Here is a 19,308-nt window from a genome sequence, read left to right as displayed (position 1 = left end):
AAAAAAAGAAAAACATTGTTTCTCATGTTAGATCATGAGAAGCAACTCAGACATTAGAACACATTTATATTCATTTGTTTAATTATCACCACTCTGGAAATGAATAAATTTATTAACAATAAGGGAGACATTGATTGTGGATGAGAGAAATTAACAAGCTAASAGTTAGGAAAATACAACTTCAGCTTCTGCTCAGGTTTAATTTCAGTGCACTTTTCATGATCTACTGGACATCTTAAAAGCCTCAACTGATGACACATGGTAATTTGCGCGCTTGCTGCTGGTTAATCTTCAGTACAGTTGTTGTTGCCCAGTCATMCTTCATATTTTATGGACTTTACACACAGAAGGCATGTTTCCACTTCAGAGACCTTTTTGCAGGAGCAAGGTTAATTTTCTGGGTCCAGGCCCCCTTTGTTTCCATTTCATCTACTAGAGTAAAAACACATCCCCAGAAAACATTAAATGTTGTAACAGCTTCACTGTAATACTCAAAACTCAACCATGTTTAACGGTAGTTAATAAGTCAATATCGTTCCATATCAATAAGGTTATTATCAACTATCAAAAATTTAAAGGCRGTGTAATGTATATTTTCCAGGCACATAGTGGCATTTCATAGCACAATCACAGTACTATGCTACATTCATTTGTTAAACTAATATTATATATATCAAACAAAACTTAAAAGAAACTTGATTTCACAATTCAATGCTTTGAATTTGGCCTTTGCCTCTTTCAAACTTGAAGGTATTTTCCAGCCACATAAAGCTCAAGAAAAACGTTTTAGTATCTGCAGATGGCTTTCAGGATGACAACAATTCAGGGRGAATTTAGGAGAGCATAACTTTATGTTATCTGAGGCAAGATGGCCTAAATCWTTATCTACATAAAATCTAGCAGGTCAGCTAAAGTGAGCAGATGAATATATTCTTTAATGACAGTTAAAAACTAAAGGGTTAGTTCATGAAATGCAGTACAAACTGTCCTATGTTTAGTAAAGTGATGCAGAAAATATGACTTCAAACATGCCTAAATAAGCAGCGGTTCTGCTAATAGGAGCCGTGACGGCTACATTAGTTGTTAGTGTGCGGTTCAAGACAATGCGCCTCTTAACAGCAATCATCTCTGCGGATGGCGCTGTGTGTTATAAATCTGTCAAATAGTAAATAAATAAAAAAAATTTGGAAGACAAGCCTGATGTAATTTAGAAGCAGTTTCACCACTACAAAGCAGGGTACTAAAAAATGTTGTGTTCATATCATATTTTACCCACCAAACAACCCTGAGGGGTCCTAATCAGCATGATGGTTTATAGTACCGGGTATACATCATAATACCATCCTTGTCTAACAATTGATTGCATAATCTGGCTATAAAGTAAATATCATTTTAGCTCAGAACATCTGACTTTTCATGTTACTGATGCTTTTCTAATTGCAGAATTTTTGGCCAGCAAACAAAGCAAATCAAGAATGAAGACGTTCACATTAGGGAAGAAATTCAACTCGTTTGACAATAAGGCATATTAAAAAAACAATCATTTGACTGTGATGTCGCCTCCACTTTTTTTGAACTAGAATACATTTGCAGAACAAAGATACAGATAGCGAATTGAAAATCATCACAGCTAGAAAGGGGTTTTTAAATTGCTGTGCAATGTCAACAGAGGCCAGGACTGAATCATTTCAAACGTTACATTTCAGAACTGTAAAACATTTCATCGTACAATGACCAGAAGTTTCTGCTGCTGTTTAGAGCAGAGTGCAACAGAGTTATGCAGAACCCCCAATTGCAGCAGAGCACTGCTGGCCAGTTGGCTGAAAAAAGGTTGGCTGCCTCACTTTTCTGTGACTTTCAAAGACAAATGTGGCTGTTTTGAAATATTTTAATGACATATAAACTGAAGGATCACCAACAATCACTGTTGTTAGGATAAAACTGCTATAGCTAGTTAAACAGCTATTTGCATGGCGGCTACCTGAGCACATAGCCCTACTAGTTATCGAGCTGCTGAAAGCTTTTTAAGCTTGTCATCTTAAAGAGTGCAGAACTCTTTAAAAGTGCAGAAAAAAATATATATATTTTTATTTTTTTTCTGCTCAATAAGTAACTTGTTTAGTGATTAAWTAATCCATATTTWTGCTCAAGTCCATGAATCAAATTSAAAATAATATAAATATTACATATAATTAAAATGTTCTCAATAATCAACATGCTACCTTTTGACAACAGGGATAATTGTTACTTTTCTGTCTGAAATTAAAACATTTAGATCATTTTATAAATCTTAGTTTATTTTTTTTATTTAGTTTTAATGCCGTGGCACTATGAAACTGCAGCAAATACAAAAGTAACTTTTACTWMTTCAGTCTGACTTGAAGTAAGTTAGCAGTTGTTTACTCTAATCTTTGTTTGAGTTGCTAAGCWCAAAGTAATGTCTATATCAGAGAGACAATAGTCTACTAGTTTCATAAAGCAGAATAATATGTTTTAGGGATATCTGTCAATTCCTTATTGTCACACACACATCTAAAAAAAAAAANTGTTACTTTTCTGTCTGAAATTAAAACATTTAGATCATTTTATAAATCTTAGTTTATTTTTTTTATTTAGTTTTAATGCCGTGGCACTATGAAACTGCAGCAAATACAAAAGTAACTTTTACTWMTTCAGTCTGACTTGAAGTAAGTTAGCAGTTGTTTACTCTAATCTTTGTTTGAGTTGCTAAGCWCAAAGTAATGTCTATATCAGAGAGACAATAGTCTACTAGTTTCATAAAGCAGAATAATATGTTTTAGGGATATCTGTCAATTCCTTATTGTCACACACACATCTAAAAAAAAAAATAAATCTAAAGAACAAAAAAAAGGAAATTTAAAATGTTTCATCGACCCAGATACCCACTCAACAAATTTGGTCATCTGTATCTGTCTGTGAGGGACCCTCGTCTTCCTTGGTTGCTCAGATGCCCCATAACTGTGAGGTTGYATGAATGTTGCCCGTCAATAATAAATGAACTAAAAGCTACAGTTTAAAATGTGGTAGCAACAGGCAAAAAAGACAAATATAACCATGAGTTGAAGATAATTAAAAAAAGCTTTGTTTAGTGGAAGTGCTATGCAAAGAGAAAAGAGAAACAACAAATATGCAAATTCAACCATTTAAATATAGTGTGTTGGATGGGGACAACCTTGCCACACTGTAGATGAGAACCACTGGACAGATGCTCAATCAAATCCAATTCTGCTGTATCCGAGCAGTGAGATGGGAACAGGTTGAAACTACTCTCCGTTATCAAATCCATCTTGTGCATTTTTCCTTTCTTCCCGAGTTTCTTGGGGTGCTCTCAGTGCTTCTAAAGAAACATTTATGTGACACGACACTTTAAACTTGGGATATAAAAGAGTGCTAGTTTACCAGGTGATGAGGAAGTGTTTGAAAAAAATATAAAACTGCACAAGACCTAGCAGGGAACAAATATTCACCTAAATGTTTTCTTTTTGCAAATCCTGAGGCTGTTTTTCCTTTTTGTGTCCGAGCCATTTAAAAAAATGCCTGCAGCTTTCAGACAATAATGGGAGCCACAGTGGCTTCACATACCAAGCTGCTCCATCAGTGTGAGAGTGCTCGAAGCTGCCGCTYCCCTGAACTGACTGACCAATCGAATTCCACCAACCCACACAGCTTCGTAAAACCAGCCCAGGCACAATGCGTGTGATGGAAGAGTTGTTGTGGTGTGCTGCAAGTACATCTATATAGAAATACWGTCTGGAGAAAAAACCTCAAAAAACTTTACAGTTTAAGGGAAAGAAGAAGAGCTGCGGTTATATTGTCCGCCTACACATGCACCAAACGAGCCGCAATYCTCTATKAATTTTCCCATAAAATCAAGACTATATACATTTACATTTTCTCAAGTAATTCAACTTTAGTTCCCTGAGACACATAATTTCATATTTTTTTAATATAATTTTGTTGACTTACTGCCAGTGAAGGCAATCCAGCGGGCATATTTGGTGGCTTCTCTGCGCCAATGCGACGCAACTAGCAGTCCGCAGGTGACTGTGAGGGATATGATGCCCATGATGATGAAGAAGAGCGTAGTGACCCACTCAGGGGGCAGTCGCGGCGGGATACAGGTCCGYTCTCGTCCGTGTATGGTCTGACACTGTCGGACAAGACCAACCGTAAGGGCGCCTGCAGGGCAGAGGAAAACATAAAAAAGTTTGCTTTAATTTACTCTTAGTATTACCAGATAAAGCAGAAACATAGCGTTACATTTTTATGTTTTTATCATGCAACACCCACATAATAAGGTGTTCTATTCTTAAACATGTTAGAGGGCTATATGAAGCATGTCMATTAMATTTTTTGCACAAATAATTCTTAGATTATGAGATTTGAGTCTAGTCAGTTCTGTACCATTTTAAGTTTCTTGCARAATGAGCTGGTTTAGAGCATCTGGTCACTTTAAATCCACACCCCCCAACTCAACGTTTACACTCACACAAGGAAAAGTTCTGCAAACAGAGACAATTACCATACATCTTTGAAAAGMAGAAGTGGAGCCTTCTGTAAAAATAACATGAATGCAGAAAGTAGTTTCTGAATGGTAAGTCAACAACAAAACACTTGTCTTTTTCATGAACAATTGTACAGCACATACAGGGAAAACCAGTTGACCAAACATGCTGGASTTCAGCTAGGGTTGCTAGGTAATAAGTCGAACTAACACTGCAGTATCCATTGATTTTTTCTTATCACCAGACACCAATAAACTAACTTTTGCCAAAAAATGGACTGATTTTGTACCCAACACCATTAAAATTTTCAAAATAAAGTCACCGCCACTACCTGCATACCTGATCTAATCAGAATCGCAGACCTCGCAGGATACAGTAGCTGTAGCACTTTCATGTATATGGTCAGACAGACAGGAATGGGAATATAGATATTTTGAATCGTCACCATTTCGACCATTATGACAACGAAAAATGTTTTCCACACTTGCAGCGAGTGCGAAGATGAGATCTATCCTGCCAGTTAGTGCATCCCACACAGCTGTGACATTTCAAGTCATGTTGGRCAGAGCTGCCGCAGTTTTAAAAGGCTCAGTAAATATGAATGTGCGAGCTGTCCAAATTCAGCTCAAACTATCTGACTTTATCTMCCAAGATCTCGGTTAAAGGTCGCGGAAAATGCAAGCACACATCTGCGATCAAATTGCTCCACTGTACTTATCTATGATTAATCAAGACAAGAAGTTTAATGGATGCAAGCATCAAACCGAGTCATGAGACAAGCTCTGACAAAGTGTAAAGGCTGGTGCTAAAAGCAGGCCCATGCTTCTCTAGAGGCATCTTGTTCAATTAAAAGCACAACCTCAAGGGGATTTTCTACCYGAGTAAGCAGAACAGYTTCACTTTGTTTACCTCCCTGCTGACCACAGGTCTCTTTAAACAAAAGGTGGGCCCTCTAGGATACGGCAAAAGGCAAGAAGTACTCACTTGAAAAACAAAGYGTCAAGTAAGACTGATTTCTTCCATTACTGGACAGTGGATAATAAGGTTTGTCAGGCTGTCATGCAACTTAATGCTTAATTAGCTACTGGGGACTTTTAGATCCAGATGTCCCAGATACTGATTAGAGTTGTTAAATATATTGCCTAATACTGGCCMAACAGTTCATATCAGTAGCCTTAAAGTGCAGGGAAAAGCTCAMTACTTTACATCAGCATCTCATAGCCAGCATTGAAGTAACAATCTACAGCTCAACAATGAAGTATATGACTCTGGAAAACCTAATGCACCGTTTCACCTGCTCTCCCCTAAACCTGGAGATAAGGACACAGCAGACGGAGAGGAAACTGCACCATTCAGCACAGTCTCTCTTTTATGGTAAAGTGTGAAAAACAATCAGATTGTTAGGGAACACCAAGTTTGGTATCATTTTAAAGAAATTGCCCAAGGAAATTAGAGCCTTGCAAGAATTGGGGTTAGTGCTACACTYTAATATCAATCATTAAAAAAAATCAGTAGGAAATACTTTGCTATAAAATGCTGAGATGATTAAAACCTCCCTACTGACCTCAACATGTAAATGTAGTGGGCAGAGATTGAAGAAAACAGAAACACTGTGCTTTTAACCAACTAAATCTCTAAACTTAAATAGAGTAATATGTGATTAGTCCCTTAACAATATTGCACCGGGTCAAACTTTAGATGATAAAATATATATATTTTTGCATTAGACATCAAAATGACGGAAGCATAAATCAGTCATAGATCAGAATCAGCAAATTTTACCAACTGCATCAGAACTGAAAACTGTTTTTTGTCTGTAATTACAACTACCAACCATACTTGATACACTTCTTTTGAGTATCAGATGAAAGGTTTAGTCATATCTTCTCTCATATTTCTTGTAGAGTAAAAGAAAAACTTCTTTGGCCAGGAATTGTCTGCTAAGTGCATGTGTGATTAAAACAGGTTTAAATAGACTTTTGTTGAGCGGATATCTGATCTTCAGTTAAATAAATGTGTTGCGTGAATGTAATTTGAGTTTTCTATTAAACTAGAAACTTTTTTAATCATTCTGGCACCTGCTTGTTAGTCGTTTTATTTTGCTTCTAATCATGTAAAGCACTTTGAATTGCCTTTCTGTGCCATATAAATAAATAAAATTACCTTGCCTTTATTTTTTTCAAATTATGCCTTTCTGTATTCTATGTTTTAGTTTGTAAGGTAGTAGGGCACACTCCATTAAAATAGCAAAAATAATCTGCTAAATTCTCAAGTCTTATAGGAGTTTATCAAAATTATATGTGGCAACTTAATTTGTCAAACAGGTACCCAGCATGAATGTCTGAGTCAGAGAGAGTTATCCTTACCTGTTTTAAAATGTTTTTTTTCCCCCTTGAACACATTTGTTGTTAAATGAGCAATAAAAACACAAAATAACCCCTTCACTGAAGAGGTGGACCTTTGTAGGCAGTATCATAAAAGTTCAGAGGCTCAGTAAGTGGGTGGAAGGTAGAATGGGACAAATATGCAAGCTGGAGTTTCAGGTTCAGTCTTAGTCTGGCACATGTATAAACAATTTATTCCTCGTTAGTTTTAAACTTTGTGTTTAATGAATATGAATCAAAAATCAATTTAACCGCAATAAACAACCGAAGTGCTATCCTCGGGCCTGTGAGTGTTGTGGGTTATGCAGACTCCACAGAGGAAATCCTGTCCCCTTTATACCGCCCAGAGAAAACATGCTTTTATAGTATAGCAACCAGCTTYCCCAGCTCGGCTAGCTCAGAAAAAAACAATGCCTGTGGTTTGAAAGAAAATGGTGTAGATGTCTACACGGCTCTGATGGACTGCAGGAACACCAAGCTTTACATCTGCATGAGCTTACACTCAAAAACCTTCAATTTTAGCACGAAAGGTGGCAACTTAATAGATGTTTTCTCTCCAACTCTCTGCAATGCTAATGTAGTTTTCACTTAAGTGGTAACTAAATGTAAAACACCCCCCAATAAACTTGTACATGACAGGCTTAGTTTACTCAGCAACACTTTTCGAAAGCCATTTTGGTGTTACAGAACAACTTTGAATAAACAAGGCAGAAAGTGGCAGGGACTAGAAGGGGAATTAGACAAAAGTTTGATTGCTGCAGGTAATGGAAGGGTTTACAACCGTTTTCCCTGCATCCCCTGACCTCCTGCTGTTTTACCAGCACTCAGTGGGATTCCTGCCATACAACAGTCAGGCACGCTATGCTAAATGAATGCAGGTAAACAATTCAGCCAGCAGCAACAAACACAAACTGTTCCTGTTTAAATATCAGTATTAATCAAACAGTGGTGTGTTTTTAATGCATACTTTTCTCTAGTCAGATGTTCACACAAAATACGACACCAAAAACAAAACATTTCATAAAAAAATGAGCTGCAGAATTTTACGYAGCCACAATAATTTGTCGGAGAAACATACTTTTCTATCAGGCTGGAAGGGTTAAAACATCCACTTCACCATCATGAAAAGTAAGGCCTGGATTCAGCCTACAGACAATCACTAACACATGCCCTGTTCACACCTGGCCTTCACAGGCGTCTTGGGTAAATCTATAAAGAAACGGAGGTAATGAGCACAGCCAGGACGCACAGATAATGACGCATTTAGCYGTTTTCCCCCTTTTGTCTGGTCACACTTAAAAACAAAAACTCAAAATAAGCTAAATATATCCTTCACAAAAAAAAGAGGATCCTTGTAATGCTTTCAATTCAATAATGCCAATGGAATAATAAAAGAAGACAAAAACAAGCTGAATGGTTGTTCTAAATAAAGTAACCCTGGTTTCACACAGCARATTCAGGCTTTTATCCACAGATTCCTCCTGGGATGACCACTTTTACCCAAAACACAACGGGGACATTCACGCCTCCTTAGTGTAAAAACACTGACAGAAACTCTGTTAGGTGTTTTCTACATGTCAGAGGGACAGCTGAGCTCACACTGCAATTCCAGGTGTTAAACCACAAAAATCACACAACTTAAACAACAACAAAACTGTCTTTGGACATCCTGTTCACTCATTATGTCAAAAGGGTATAGTTAAAGAACACATTCCTGTTAGTTCTGGCGTCATCCTCACTAAATGTTGCATGACAAAAATAAACAACACTGAAAGATTATTTCATTTGTTACATGACAAGTAATCAATAACTCTCTAAGAGATCATAAAGAGATCTCTACATTAATTTAATGCAGAGAACCACAGATAAATCGAACGGTGACCGAAAGTCAGTCCGGACCAAGGATTAGTCGGGAACTAAGAATATATTGTATTTTTYCAGACATTGAATGCATCAGACAAATTCACCTAGCTGTCAATATTAACCCTACAGGGTTTAAACTCTATAATTGGTACATTTCTGTAATTAACCATCACGCATCAAGTTTTTTTCTTTGTTCTACTTATACAAAGTACAGAGGCAATAACAGATCTCRTGTACAATTAAATGAAGAATATTTTCTAATAGATTCTGTATTACTCACATTTCCTTCATTGTGGTTCTGCTCTCAGTTTTGGGGAAGTTGACTCATGCGATATAACAGATTAAAACCATTGATCAAACCAAAATATTTGAGCAAACTCCTGCTGGATTCACAGCAGGAGTTTGCYGCTTTATAGTTTTCCTTTAAGGCAAACTATAAGTAGAATATATATGTAATTACAGTAAATTATCTGTTGTCGAAGCAGATATGAAGGGTTTCCAGGAAGAGCATAACTTGATGTCTGGTTTGTATAAAATGTTCTGGCTCTTTTTGAACCTAAAATAGTAGGGCATGAAAAAACCAAATCTAAAAAAGCAATGCAAAGCAATGCATATAAAAGCAATGCAAAGATTTTCTTTCAACTCGGTCCGAAATTGTGCAAATTTARACCTTGTGTCTAGAACATTCCCATCATCCTTTAATTTGCATCATGTAAATTTGACTTTACTCACATAGTATAGAAATAACAGACAGCAATGATTACAAATTTCCCATTTTCCAAATCTCCAAACGCCAATGACGTCAGACAGCTCAGCGGAAAGACACATCGCCACCCATAAAAAGATGCTTCAAARATTTAATCTGCTTCTTTCATTGATGAGAGACAACGGAAAAARACAACAGTGATTTGATTTTATTCGGGGATGACAGGATGCTGTGGCGCCGACACAATGTAGAGTTAATGGAGCGAATTGAACAACCTGCAGGTGCTGAAAACATCCAGTTAGACCTCATTTCACTCTGAACTGAAAACGGATGTAATGTTCCAACTGAGGCGTTGGTAATAAATGCGCAGACAAGCAATCTAAATGTGTACAAGGCAGCAGCAGTTTATATTTTATCTGATTGGGAACATATCCCTTTAAACCYACATGTGCTAAACAAGAAAACAATGTTTTAAAAAAAATCTAAATAAAAACAGGAATGTTTGGATTCAGAAATGAAAYGCTACAATTGAAATTAATGCAAGGTAGAACAAATATTTCTGAGTGCAGCATAATTATGTCTTTTGGCTAGAAATAATTTTTAAAAAAGCAACCTAAAAAATAATATGTATAGTCTACAAATCTCGCTCACGCTCTAGTGCTCACTATTACTTGCAGAAAATAATGGGCCAATTTACGATTTTGAGGCCCTGCTCTTTTTCACGCCCCCATCATGCCCTGCTACCCTGCCGTCAGCTCTGCACTCACAATGATCAAAACACTCCTCTCACCATGTCTTGGCCCAAATGAGAGGAAACGAGCGCCGCGTCTGCTCAACTGCAACATGATGATGCTGTCATTAGTGAAGCACCAGGGGTGCTGCCGTTTGCAGGCTCAGGAGGGATGAGTCCAAATGGCCTCTGAACTGTGGTGGGCAGCACAGAGGTAAGCCAACGCACAAGACAGCTGCCTTTTTCTGCAGCTGGGGGCTTTTTAACGTTGCCCGCTTTTATTATCGGGGCAGTGGCGAGCAGCTGTGCAGAGCCAAAATCTGAACACTAAACACAGTACATAAAATCATGAACGCTGAGGGGGAAAAAAAGCCAACAACGGTAACTTCACCAATCGGAAAACGACCGGATTTGAGTTCACGACAGGTCAGTCACCAGTCAGGGTCAAACAATCTGAAAAGCAGCGATATCTGGTCATTCAAATTTTGAAGTAGCTCTACCCAGAAGCACAGACTGCGATAAGTCTATGTTTACAGTTTAAATAAGTCTAAAAAGACCGACAAACAATAGACATTGCATATTTACAAACTGCATGGTAAGAGAAATGGTGTAAAACCAACTGGTTAGGGCAAATGCAACACTCAACATGGAGGCCCTCTGCACTTCTTGTGAAGCAATATGAAAAGAAATGAAAAAAACATACCTGATGGTTTTTCTTATTTGTTGAACAGCAAAAATATTCTCTGGAAGAAGGTCTGAATAAGTGTTGATTTTCACATGATTGCCTTTTCTTAAACACAGAAAATCAACCTATAGGCTGTAGAGATGTTAAAATATAATTTTCAGAGGATGTGCTTATAATGAAAAACATGTCATGTCCATATATTTTAACTGCGAAAACACCTAAATAAATAAAAAGTATCTTTATGGAGGCATAGCATGAATTTGTCACCACAAAATAACCTAAATGCATTTTTAAGAATGCCTCTTGCATAGAGTGAAGCATTATTGAATTAGGCAGATCAGATGTCAAAATAACACCTTAAACAAAAGAATAAATCTGCATGCCAAATGCTAAGGATCATTATCATAATGTCACAAGAAGCATTTTCAGCTGTGATTATCAAACACTGCACAGAAGCAGCACGTTTTTGATGAAAAGTTGTGCCGTCTCTCTCTAAACTACGCTGAAATGAGGAAAATTCAACATTATATATAAATAAAGTATTTAAAATAGCATCAATGAATGAATGTCTTCATGGATATCTTCATTAGTCATGTCCTAATTACCTTCTATTGAATATCACCGAGCAATGACACAAACCATCAGATTAATTGTTAAAGGTTCCTCTATCGACCTTAATTAAATAAACAAAATCTGATTTCCGCCTTCAATCAGTAGTTCTTTCATCTTATGCAAAAAGGTATCTTTTTTTTATTTTAGGATGAAGCACAACTTATAGATGATAGTTTAGAAATAAAATAACAACCCCCAGACGTTAGAATATAGTTTAGATTTTCCACCTGCAACACAAGAAATAAGTAATTTCTTTTCATAGATCATTTCCATCACCTGCAGGCTACATTTTTCAGCTGGAGCTGCACAACATCCAGGTTTTTACAGTCAACAGATGAAAAATATTTCATATTTCAAAATGGCACTTTCTTCACCTGAGGCCAATAAACATTTTCAAGTCAATGGCAGCTCAGTTTGTGGTCTCTGTCCCTGCCTGTCAAACTCTCTCAATTTTGGGTAAACTGCAGGTGAGAAGTGCTGGCACAGCAGGCCTGTAACTGGACGATAATGGCTGGCCTGGTTTCAGCTGCTCTGTAGTAATAACACCGTGTGCCCTTGCGCTTTGAAAAGTGATACTTAAAATAAGACAATTTAATTGTGTCCCATTTCATCTATTTCTGGCTAAATCACCGTCACACTGACTGCGTACCAGTTAGAACAAGCTGCAGTTTGTGTGAAGGTTTATTTCAACTTACAGATTTGTGTTTGTGCTTTTTTTTTTTTACACAAATGTCTCAAATCAAGCAAAGTTTAACGTCAAAGATAACTTGAGTCAATACAAAAACTGTCTGCAAAAGACAATTTATCAAGGGGAAAATGGTACTTCTGTCACTGCCAAGACAGCTGTTTTGATGGAGAAGCCCGTTTTGAACTTTGATTAAGAAACAAGTTTACACATTATCTTATGCATTTTATTGTGTTATCAGCTTGCTAGAAGGACTTCATAATTTGTCTAAAGAAAGTGTGTTTCTCCTAAAATCTGTTTTGTTTCATTAGCTTTACAAATGTACTCATATGTTAAATTTAGTGTACTGTTATTATTTCTATAATTTTTAAAAATAATTATTGCTGAGTAATCTCTAAAACTCTCTCTCTCTCATTTCAGGCTAATTTTTATGCAGTTTTCAGTTAAAACAAAATGGTTGACACCAATCAGCTGAGCTCAGCCCCTTAGCTTTTGTTGTCTTATTGCAGGTTTTAGTCTGACATGCTTTTATCTGACTGACTTTGTTCTCACATTATTGAAAAATTGGTCAACTTCGATAAAATCCGTCTTTGCTTCAGGCTTTTCCCCGTTTTTAAATCCGTTTTTCTTTTATTTTATAATAAAGACAAAGCTTGATTCAGAAATGGCTACAGAAAGTTTTTTTCTATATACTTTAACACTTAAAAACTCTGCATTTTACAGTGCAGACAGAATTCAGATGCATAGCATAATCTCCGCTAGAGCTTCATATTTCTGCCGTTACCATTTAAAGCCGACCTCCTGCAGAGCTTCGAAGCAGAGCCATTGTCACAGCAGTGTCAGGCATAAACTGCAATTTTCTGCTGCTCARAGTCTACGACTGCGTGGTGCACATTTATATCCTTGTGGTGGATTTAATGGTTCCGAACATAAATGATAAGTGATGTTATTACATTTGCACCACCAGGATTATTTGTAGCCATTAATCAAAGCCGACTCTTTAAATAATTGTCTTCAGAACATTTTGAAAACCGTAAAGCCCGAGTTTTAACTTTTTGATTTTTTTTAAATGATTAAAATGTACGGTATTTTTCAACCTTACCGTTTCATTCTTACCACATTATTATTATTATTATAGGTTGTTAATATTGCCTCCATTTGAAGTTTTCCATCAAACAGAAAAACCCATGTGCTTCTTGTTCATGTGTGTAATAATGTGGAAACATGTTTTGACTCGTATATTGTAGGAACAACCACTTTAGCTCCATGTTGGGCGTGGTTTGACAGTCATGTCAATAACATGACTATGTCAATAACATGACATGGCTATGAAAACATGACTCCTTTTACAGACTTTTTGTCAAATAAATGCAAAAATAATTTCACTCTTTCTCCTATGAGCAACTTGATATATAAGAAGCCAGAGTGACAAAGTCCTGTCTTTGGTGGTACCAACTAAGGTATACTTTTGTCCAAACTTTCTACCAAAGGGCATCACAGGGAGATCATCCTCTTGGTTTGAATCATACTTTACGAGTCAATCTGCAGCACAGCACCTCGTCATAGAGGTCATTGTGAGTTGGTGTGCTTGGGAGTAAAGATGGATAATCAGCTGAAGATTTAAAGATCACTCGTTTGTGCCGCTTCGCATTGTTAAACGTAACAAAAATAACACTGTACCCATCTCAACATGCTGTCCAGCATGCTCACACCTCAACTACGGCAATGCCCTACAAATTGGTCTATTAGCCTGTGCTGTGAAACCTCTGCAGGTGATCCAGAATCTGGTCTTAACCACCCAACAAATTCAAGTCACTGTTGTTAGCCTACGAAGTGCTTAATAAAACGGCGCCTGTCTACTTGATTGTTCAGACTTGCCACAACTTTGTTCCTCCAGTCGTCTGGAGATCGTAGGCTAGCAGAACCTACACCACTATCGCGACAATCCAGACTCTTGTGTGTCGTTTCAGAATAGGGGTGGATCCTAAACCAACTCTTGGAGACCTAACTTTTCAGCGCAACACTGTATTTCGTTACACCTCTGCTGCAACGCGTCTTTCTTCACTTCCCTCCATGCCTGCACCATGTCTAACCCTAATCCTAACCAACTTCTTATAAGTTGGTTATTAGTAGCTTTGATATTAACTGCATTGTTAGTCACTTCGTTCAATATGAACTTTTGACTTTACCGTCATGTATATAAGAAGCAACTGAATGTCAACAAGCTCATCCAAGTTCTCAATAATAAATGTAAAAGACAAAAATTATACCTATAATAATCCATATTATTTCAGTGGCAGAAATGTAGAAACTGTTGCTTTTTGTTTTAAAAGCTATTACATCATCCATCTATCACCTACGCCTACTTATCTTTGCAGGGTCAAGGACAAGCTATACCCATCTCCAGTGTCCATCACAGTTCAATTACTCTATTTATTATTTTTAAATGATTAATACTGTGGTACTTTACCCAATGTTTTCATATGGTGAAAATACCATAATGACCCATGCATCAATGGTTACTATATTTTACTTTTTCCAAAGCCAATAGCTTTTTTTAATTCAACATAACTTGTTTGTACGAAATGAGCTGCGTCAGTAAGGAATGCATTTCAATATAAATGTGCAATATCTTGCTTTCCTATATATATGCTGTTATACAACTAAGTTCTTTTTTAGGCATTATAAATAGATAGAAACACAGTACCAAAAGCAATTAATCTAAAATAAAAACACATTTACATTACAATGAAAGCACTGTCAGAGAACAAAGAACATTTGATTGTTTGCATGGAAACTGCACATTTTAGACAGAAGCGGGAACAATATTAAAGCCATCAAAGAAAAAAAGAAAAACGAGATGTGAAGACGAATCTCAGTGCTTTATCACCCACACATGTGATAAGACCATTGAAGACGGGACAAATGAGAGAAAGGCAGCCTCTGTGAGAGGAAGTAAGAAGAGTGACAGCGAGTTGGAAGTTGTTAGCTGGACAACTTCCACTCCAATAAGAACACCCACATAAACCACAACACTGCGGTTTAAAAATAGCAAAGGTTCAATTTTCTGTATAAAGCCAGTGCAGCTCTGGGGATTTGAAGAAGTAGACAATAAGAGGCCGATTACACAACAGAATCAAACGAGCCGCATTGTAGACAATGTGCCCATTTCATTAAACCCCATTATTGCTTCTGCACAGATTACTCATGTCACTGAGCTACGGTTGTATGCTGACTGGTGGATGGAGCATCCTCCCTGACCCACATATTAAGCTGTCATTCTGCAAAGAGAACAAAGAGTAGCAGCTGTCAGTCAATAGGCTGGACGTGTTTTCAGGAGCGGTGCGTTTAAAACAAGGCACACATGCTCACACTCGCCGTTGGCACTAGCAGGTCTGATTTGACTGATTACACGTTCGCAGATTCAACTGATCGTTAGAAGGTCACTTCAAATGTCAAGAGATCATTACATATCATAGGAATGAAGATGGCTTTACAGGGTCTTATAGATGAAAGGGCTTGAATATTGATTGTTTTTACAACTGGTTGTTCTTCAAAATCTCCAGCAAATAACAGCTAAGAGTGAACATGGTGACAGGTGCAAATCACTTAAACTGTATTTGTATTATAATTAATATTTAATTTGATTTTTTTTTCAGTATTATGACTTTAATTCTCTGATTTTATCAGGTCACATTTATGACAAAGCACTTTGAGCAACACTTGGCTATATAAACAGAATTTACTCACTATTCTGAGGAATACTGGATGTTAAGAGGAAAAAAGTAACTGCATATTCTCCGATAGAGATAGCAGTTTTGAATTAAACAATAAACTTAAAAGAATTACAATACTATGCCCACTTATGCATTATTAAAGCATATTTCTTTGATCATTAGCTGACTAAACTCAGCTTAAAGGGTATAAAAATGCATCCCATTTGTTGATGGGTTTACAGACCTAAAAACTCAGGCTTTAAAATTTGATGCAYTTAAGTACGATTGGATRATTTCTGATTTTTCATTTTTTGTCAGCCTCTKACAGATCATGTGGTGCATTTTTAGTTTAGTCAAGATACTAACAGAGCATCACACATCACTCTTGTTAAAATATCCTTTTATATTTTCAGCAGGGTATRTTAASAAGATAATACTGGCTCAACTTTTGCAAATGTTGTGTAATATACACTTGAGAACTACTTTTAAGAAATACTTAACAACTGAATGTCTTTCTGATTTGGGTTCAAATTAAACATAGACCCCAGGTTAGGTTAGCGAGAAGTCTATCTGGTTATCATAAAGAAAAGAAATGCTACTTGCAGCACATCTACATGGTTCAATYAAACATGTAGTTTCAGGCAACAACTGCAACTTTGGCAATGAACTAGCAAAYATCACCAAATATATTACTGATATAGCGACCATGAATCCATGGTACTCATTTAGTCAAGTCATATTTATTGCAGTCCATATCTCATATCTACTCATTCAAACAATTTTTTCCAAATAAAATTAAGTTGGACAGAATATTGTTGATCGAAAGAACTTAAAAGGTTGTTGGTTTACCTGTTGATTCACCAGTGTTGATCCAGTCTGGGTTTGCAATGCTGGCTATTGCAAAGATATCTGCAGCCAGAAACAGGCATCCTGAAATGATCGTCAGTTTATCCATGTCGCCTGGAGAACAAGCGGTGAGTTTCGGCGGAGGGGGAAATGTGGTAGTGGTTGTCCAAACGTGACCCCCCGGCTGTTCAGAGAGACTCGGGGTGGGCTGTTATCTGTCCAACCTCGCCCCCTTCAACAGGAGCCTGCTGTTGAGGGTCTGCTGTGCATTTTGCAGCAATGTTAGCCCCTTCGCGTCAAGCAAGCGCGAGCCTCCAGCTACAAAAGGCTCTGATGTGACGCACAAAAGCATCACATCTCAAAAGCCCCGCTGAAGTCCAGTAATGTAAAACAAAGGCTCACTCTGCGCTGAGGCCCCGGACTGCTTGTGTTGTGGTACGGATCCGCTTAGGAGCAGCCGCTGCAGCAGCAGCAGCATCGGGTACAGCTGCTGCTAGCAGACAGCTAGCTAGCTATTTCCCAGATTCGGGCTCGATGAGCCGAGCTGCGGCCCAGAGGCTGCTCGACGGCATTTCACACACAATGTCACACCTATTGAAGTCCAGGGGATGCGGAGCGAGTTCCCACTCTCCGAAATATCCGCGTTTCGAGCGTAGGTTCACGGTTACCCGTCAGGAAAACGAGAACCCATCACCCTGTCTCGCTGAGGAGAGTCCGTTCTTCTTCTCTGCTGGAATAGCATCTGGTACTTTCAGCCCATTAGCCAGCCAGCTGCCCTCCTCTTCTCTCGCTCCGTACCTCAGCCAGACGCTTTAAAAACACTGCGAGTTTAAATGCCCCAACATGAACGATGAATCGGTGCCGTTATTGTTATGCTTTCCACCCGTGTGCCCACCACTAGCTGTGCCTCCCCTTCTGCCAAATGACATCAGGCGGACCCCCCCTACGCAGCCTCAAACACACACAGACAGTGTTCAGAGGGGGGCTGCGGCTCTCTTCTCGCGATACTCTGGAAGAATGGGGGGTTGTGTTTTCATGAGTCGCCAGGTTTGAGGCAATTATTCATGATGTACAGTAGCCCCATGGTGCAAAACACAATAGCGTGTCTCAAAGCACTCACATTGCAAAAACAAAACAAACAAAAAAAAGTAATAAAAGAAAGCAACGTAGTTTACAGGGCTATTTAAGAAAGCACAAGCAAGTGATGTGCAAAACACAAAATAATAACAGTGATACCAGACCGGTAAGGCATGACTTAAAAACATAATGAAATCAGCACAAATTAAGCTGCAACACGTAAAACCCAAACAGGATGAATATGTGATGTTACAAGCTTCTCACATCAGTGAGAAGCTTGTAACATCACAGCATTCCATGCAAAAAATGGTAATGTTGGAAAATAGTATTGGCCAAAGGCTAAACAGGGTTGAGGTGTGATCTTTGACTAGAAAATTATAACACATGAATATGCTTTGATCTAACCACTGTATCTGGGCATGTGCTGAGCCACCGCAGTCTTAATCTGTGTTTTGCAGCCTCTGTGCTCTTCTTTTGGGTATTGTGGTTTGTTTTTGTTCAGTTCATCTTCTCATCAGCTCTGTCTTTCTTCCTTTTCTTCTGTTTTGTGTGGTTTTCCKTCTCCTGGAAAAAAAACCCCGTCTYGTTTTATAGATAGTTCAGGSCGATGTGTTAATTTTCATCTCCACATGTGTTTGTATGTTTAAAGATTTCATTTCAGTCTTATGAATAGAKCACTAACACACTGACCGTGTCCCCCACCTGACCTGTAGCAAGATAAAAACAGAATTTTATTCTTGTAGGTTTCTATTTCTAGTGCATGAAGGCCATATTTGTTGAATGCACAATTAACACATCTCACTTTAAYGGTTTCTTTCACTGGAGGCGTGGATGCCTGCAACTCCTTCARTTATCAAGGTTTTAATGGCCATTACTCCTATTAATGCTCTACTGTCAGCCAATTAGCTTAGGTGGACAGCCACGACTTGGTGGTCTGCAATTCTTTCATTTCCAGATGGTGGATTGAACAATACTCTTTGCATATTGTTGTGCAATTTACCCCTGATTTAAACCAGCAATGTTCTCAAAGACACCTCTGAAGTCTTCACATAACAGCAGTAAGGGTCTATGAGATTATATTTAGAGGTAGCAGAGCAGAGGCTAAAAACACACACACTCCTTAATATTCAGATTTTTTTGTTGTGAAAGAAAATTGYATTTTCCTTCCACGCTACAGCTATGCATTATTTTGAACTGCTRTACCCTGTAAAATCCAAATAAAATATTCTATGCAAGTTTGCATGTGAATGGGTTACCTGGGTTACTTTGGTAGAGCGTTTTTGTAAAACTTGTAGGCTTTTAGTTTTTCAATGCTGCCTTGGTTTTCTAAGCTAGTGGTTATGAAAATATGTTTCATTTTATTSTATTTCATTTCATGTTTCTCAGAACAGAAAATTAGATGTAGAATAAATTAAACCTAAGAACTTTTAGCAAACAACCATAAAAATGTAAAAAAAACAGAAGTAAAAACACAAAAG

The 19,308-nt window shown here is 37.7% G+C and overlaps 1 protein-coding gene across 1 annotated transcript in view; it reads right to left on the bottom strand.

Moving 5' to 3' along the window:
* The window catches only part of mosmoa (modulator of smoothened a), a 34,296-nt gene extending 16,555 nt beyond the window's left edge, over positions 1–17,741 (bottom strand). Inside the window, exons 1-2 of the mRNA XM_008416746.2 lie at positions 16,757–17,741; positions 3,988–4,200 (exon numbers count right to left, since the gene is read on the bottom strand). Coding sequence (XP_008414968.1) covers positions 3,988–4,200; positions 16,757–16,862 — 319 coding nt within the window. The 5' untranslated portion in view covers positions 16,863–17,741. The remainder of the gene's footprint in view (positions 1–3,987; positions 4,201–16,756) is intronic.
* Positions 17,742–19,308: the final 1,567 nt, after the last annotated feature.

The sequence above is a fragment of the Poecilia reticulata genome, linkage group LG8 (genome assembly GCF_000633615.1).
Source record: "Poecilia reticulata strain Guanapo linkage group LG8, Guppy_female_1.0+MT, whole genome shotgun sequence".
Classification (NCBI taxonomy): Eukaryota; Metazoa; Chordata; class Actinopteri; order Cyprinodontiformes; family Poeciliidae; genus Poecilia; species Poecilia reticulata.
The sequence above is the reverse complement of the archived record's forward strand: the minus strand, read 5'-3'. Positions and strand labels throughout refer to the sequence as shown.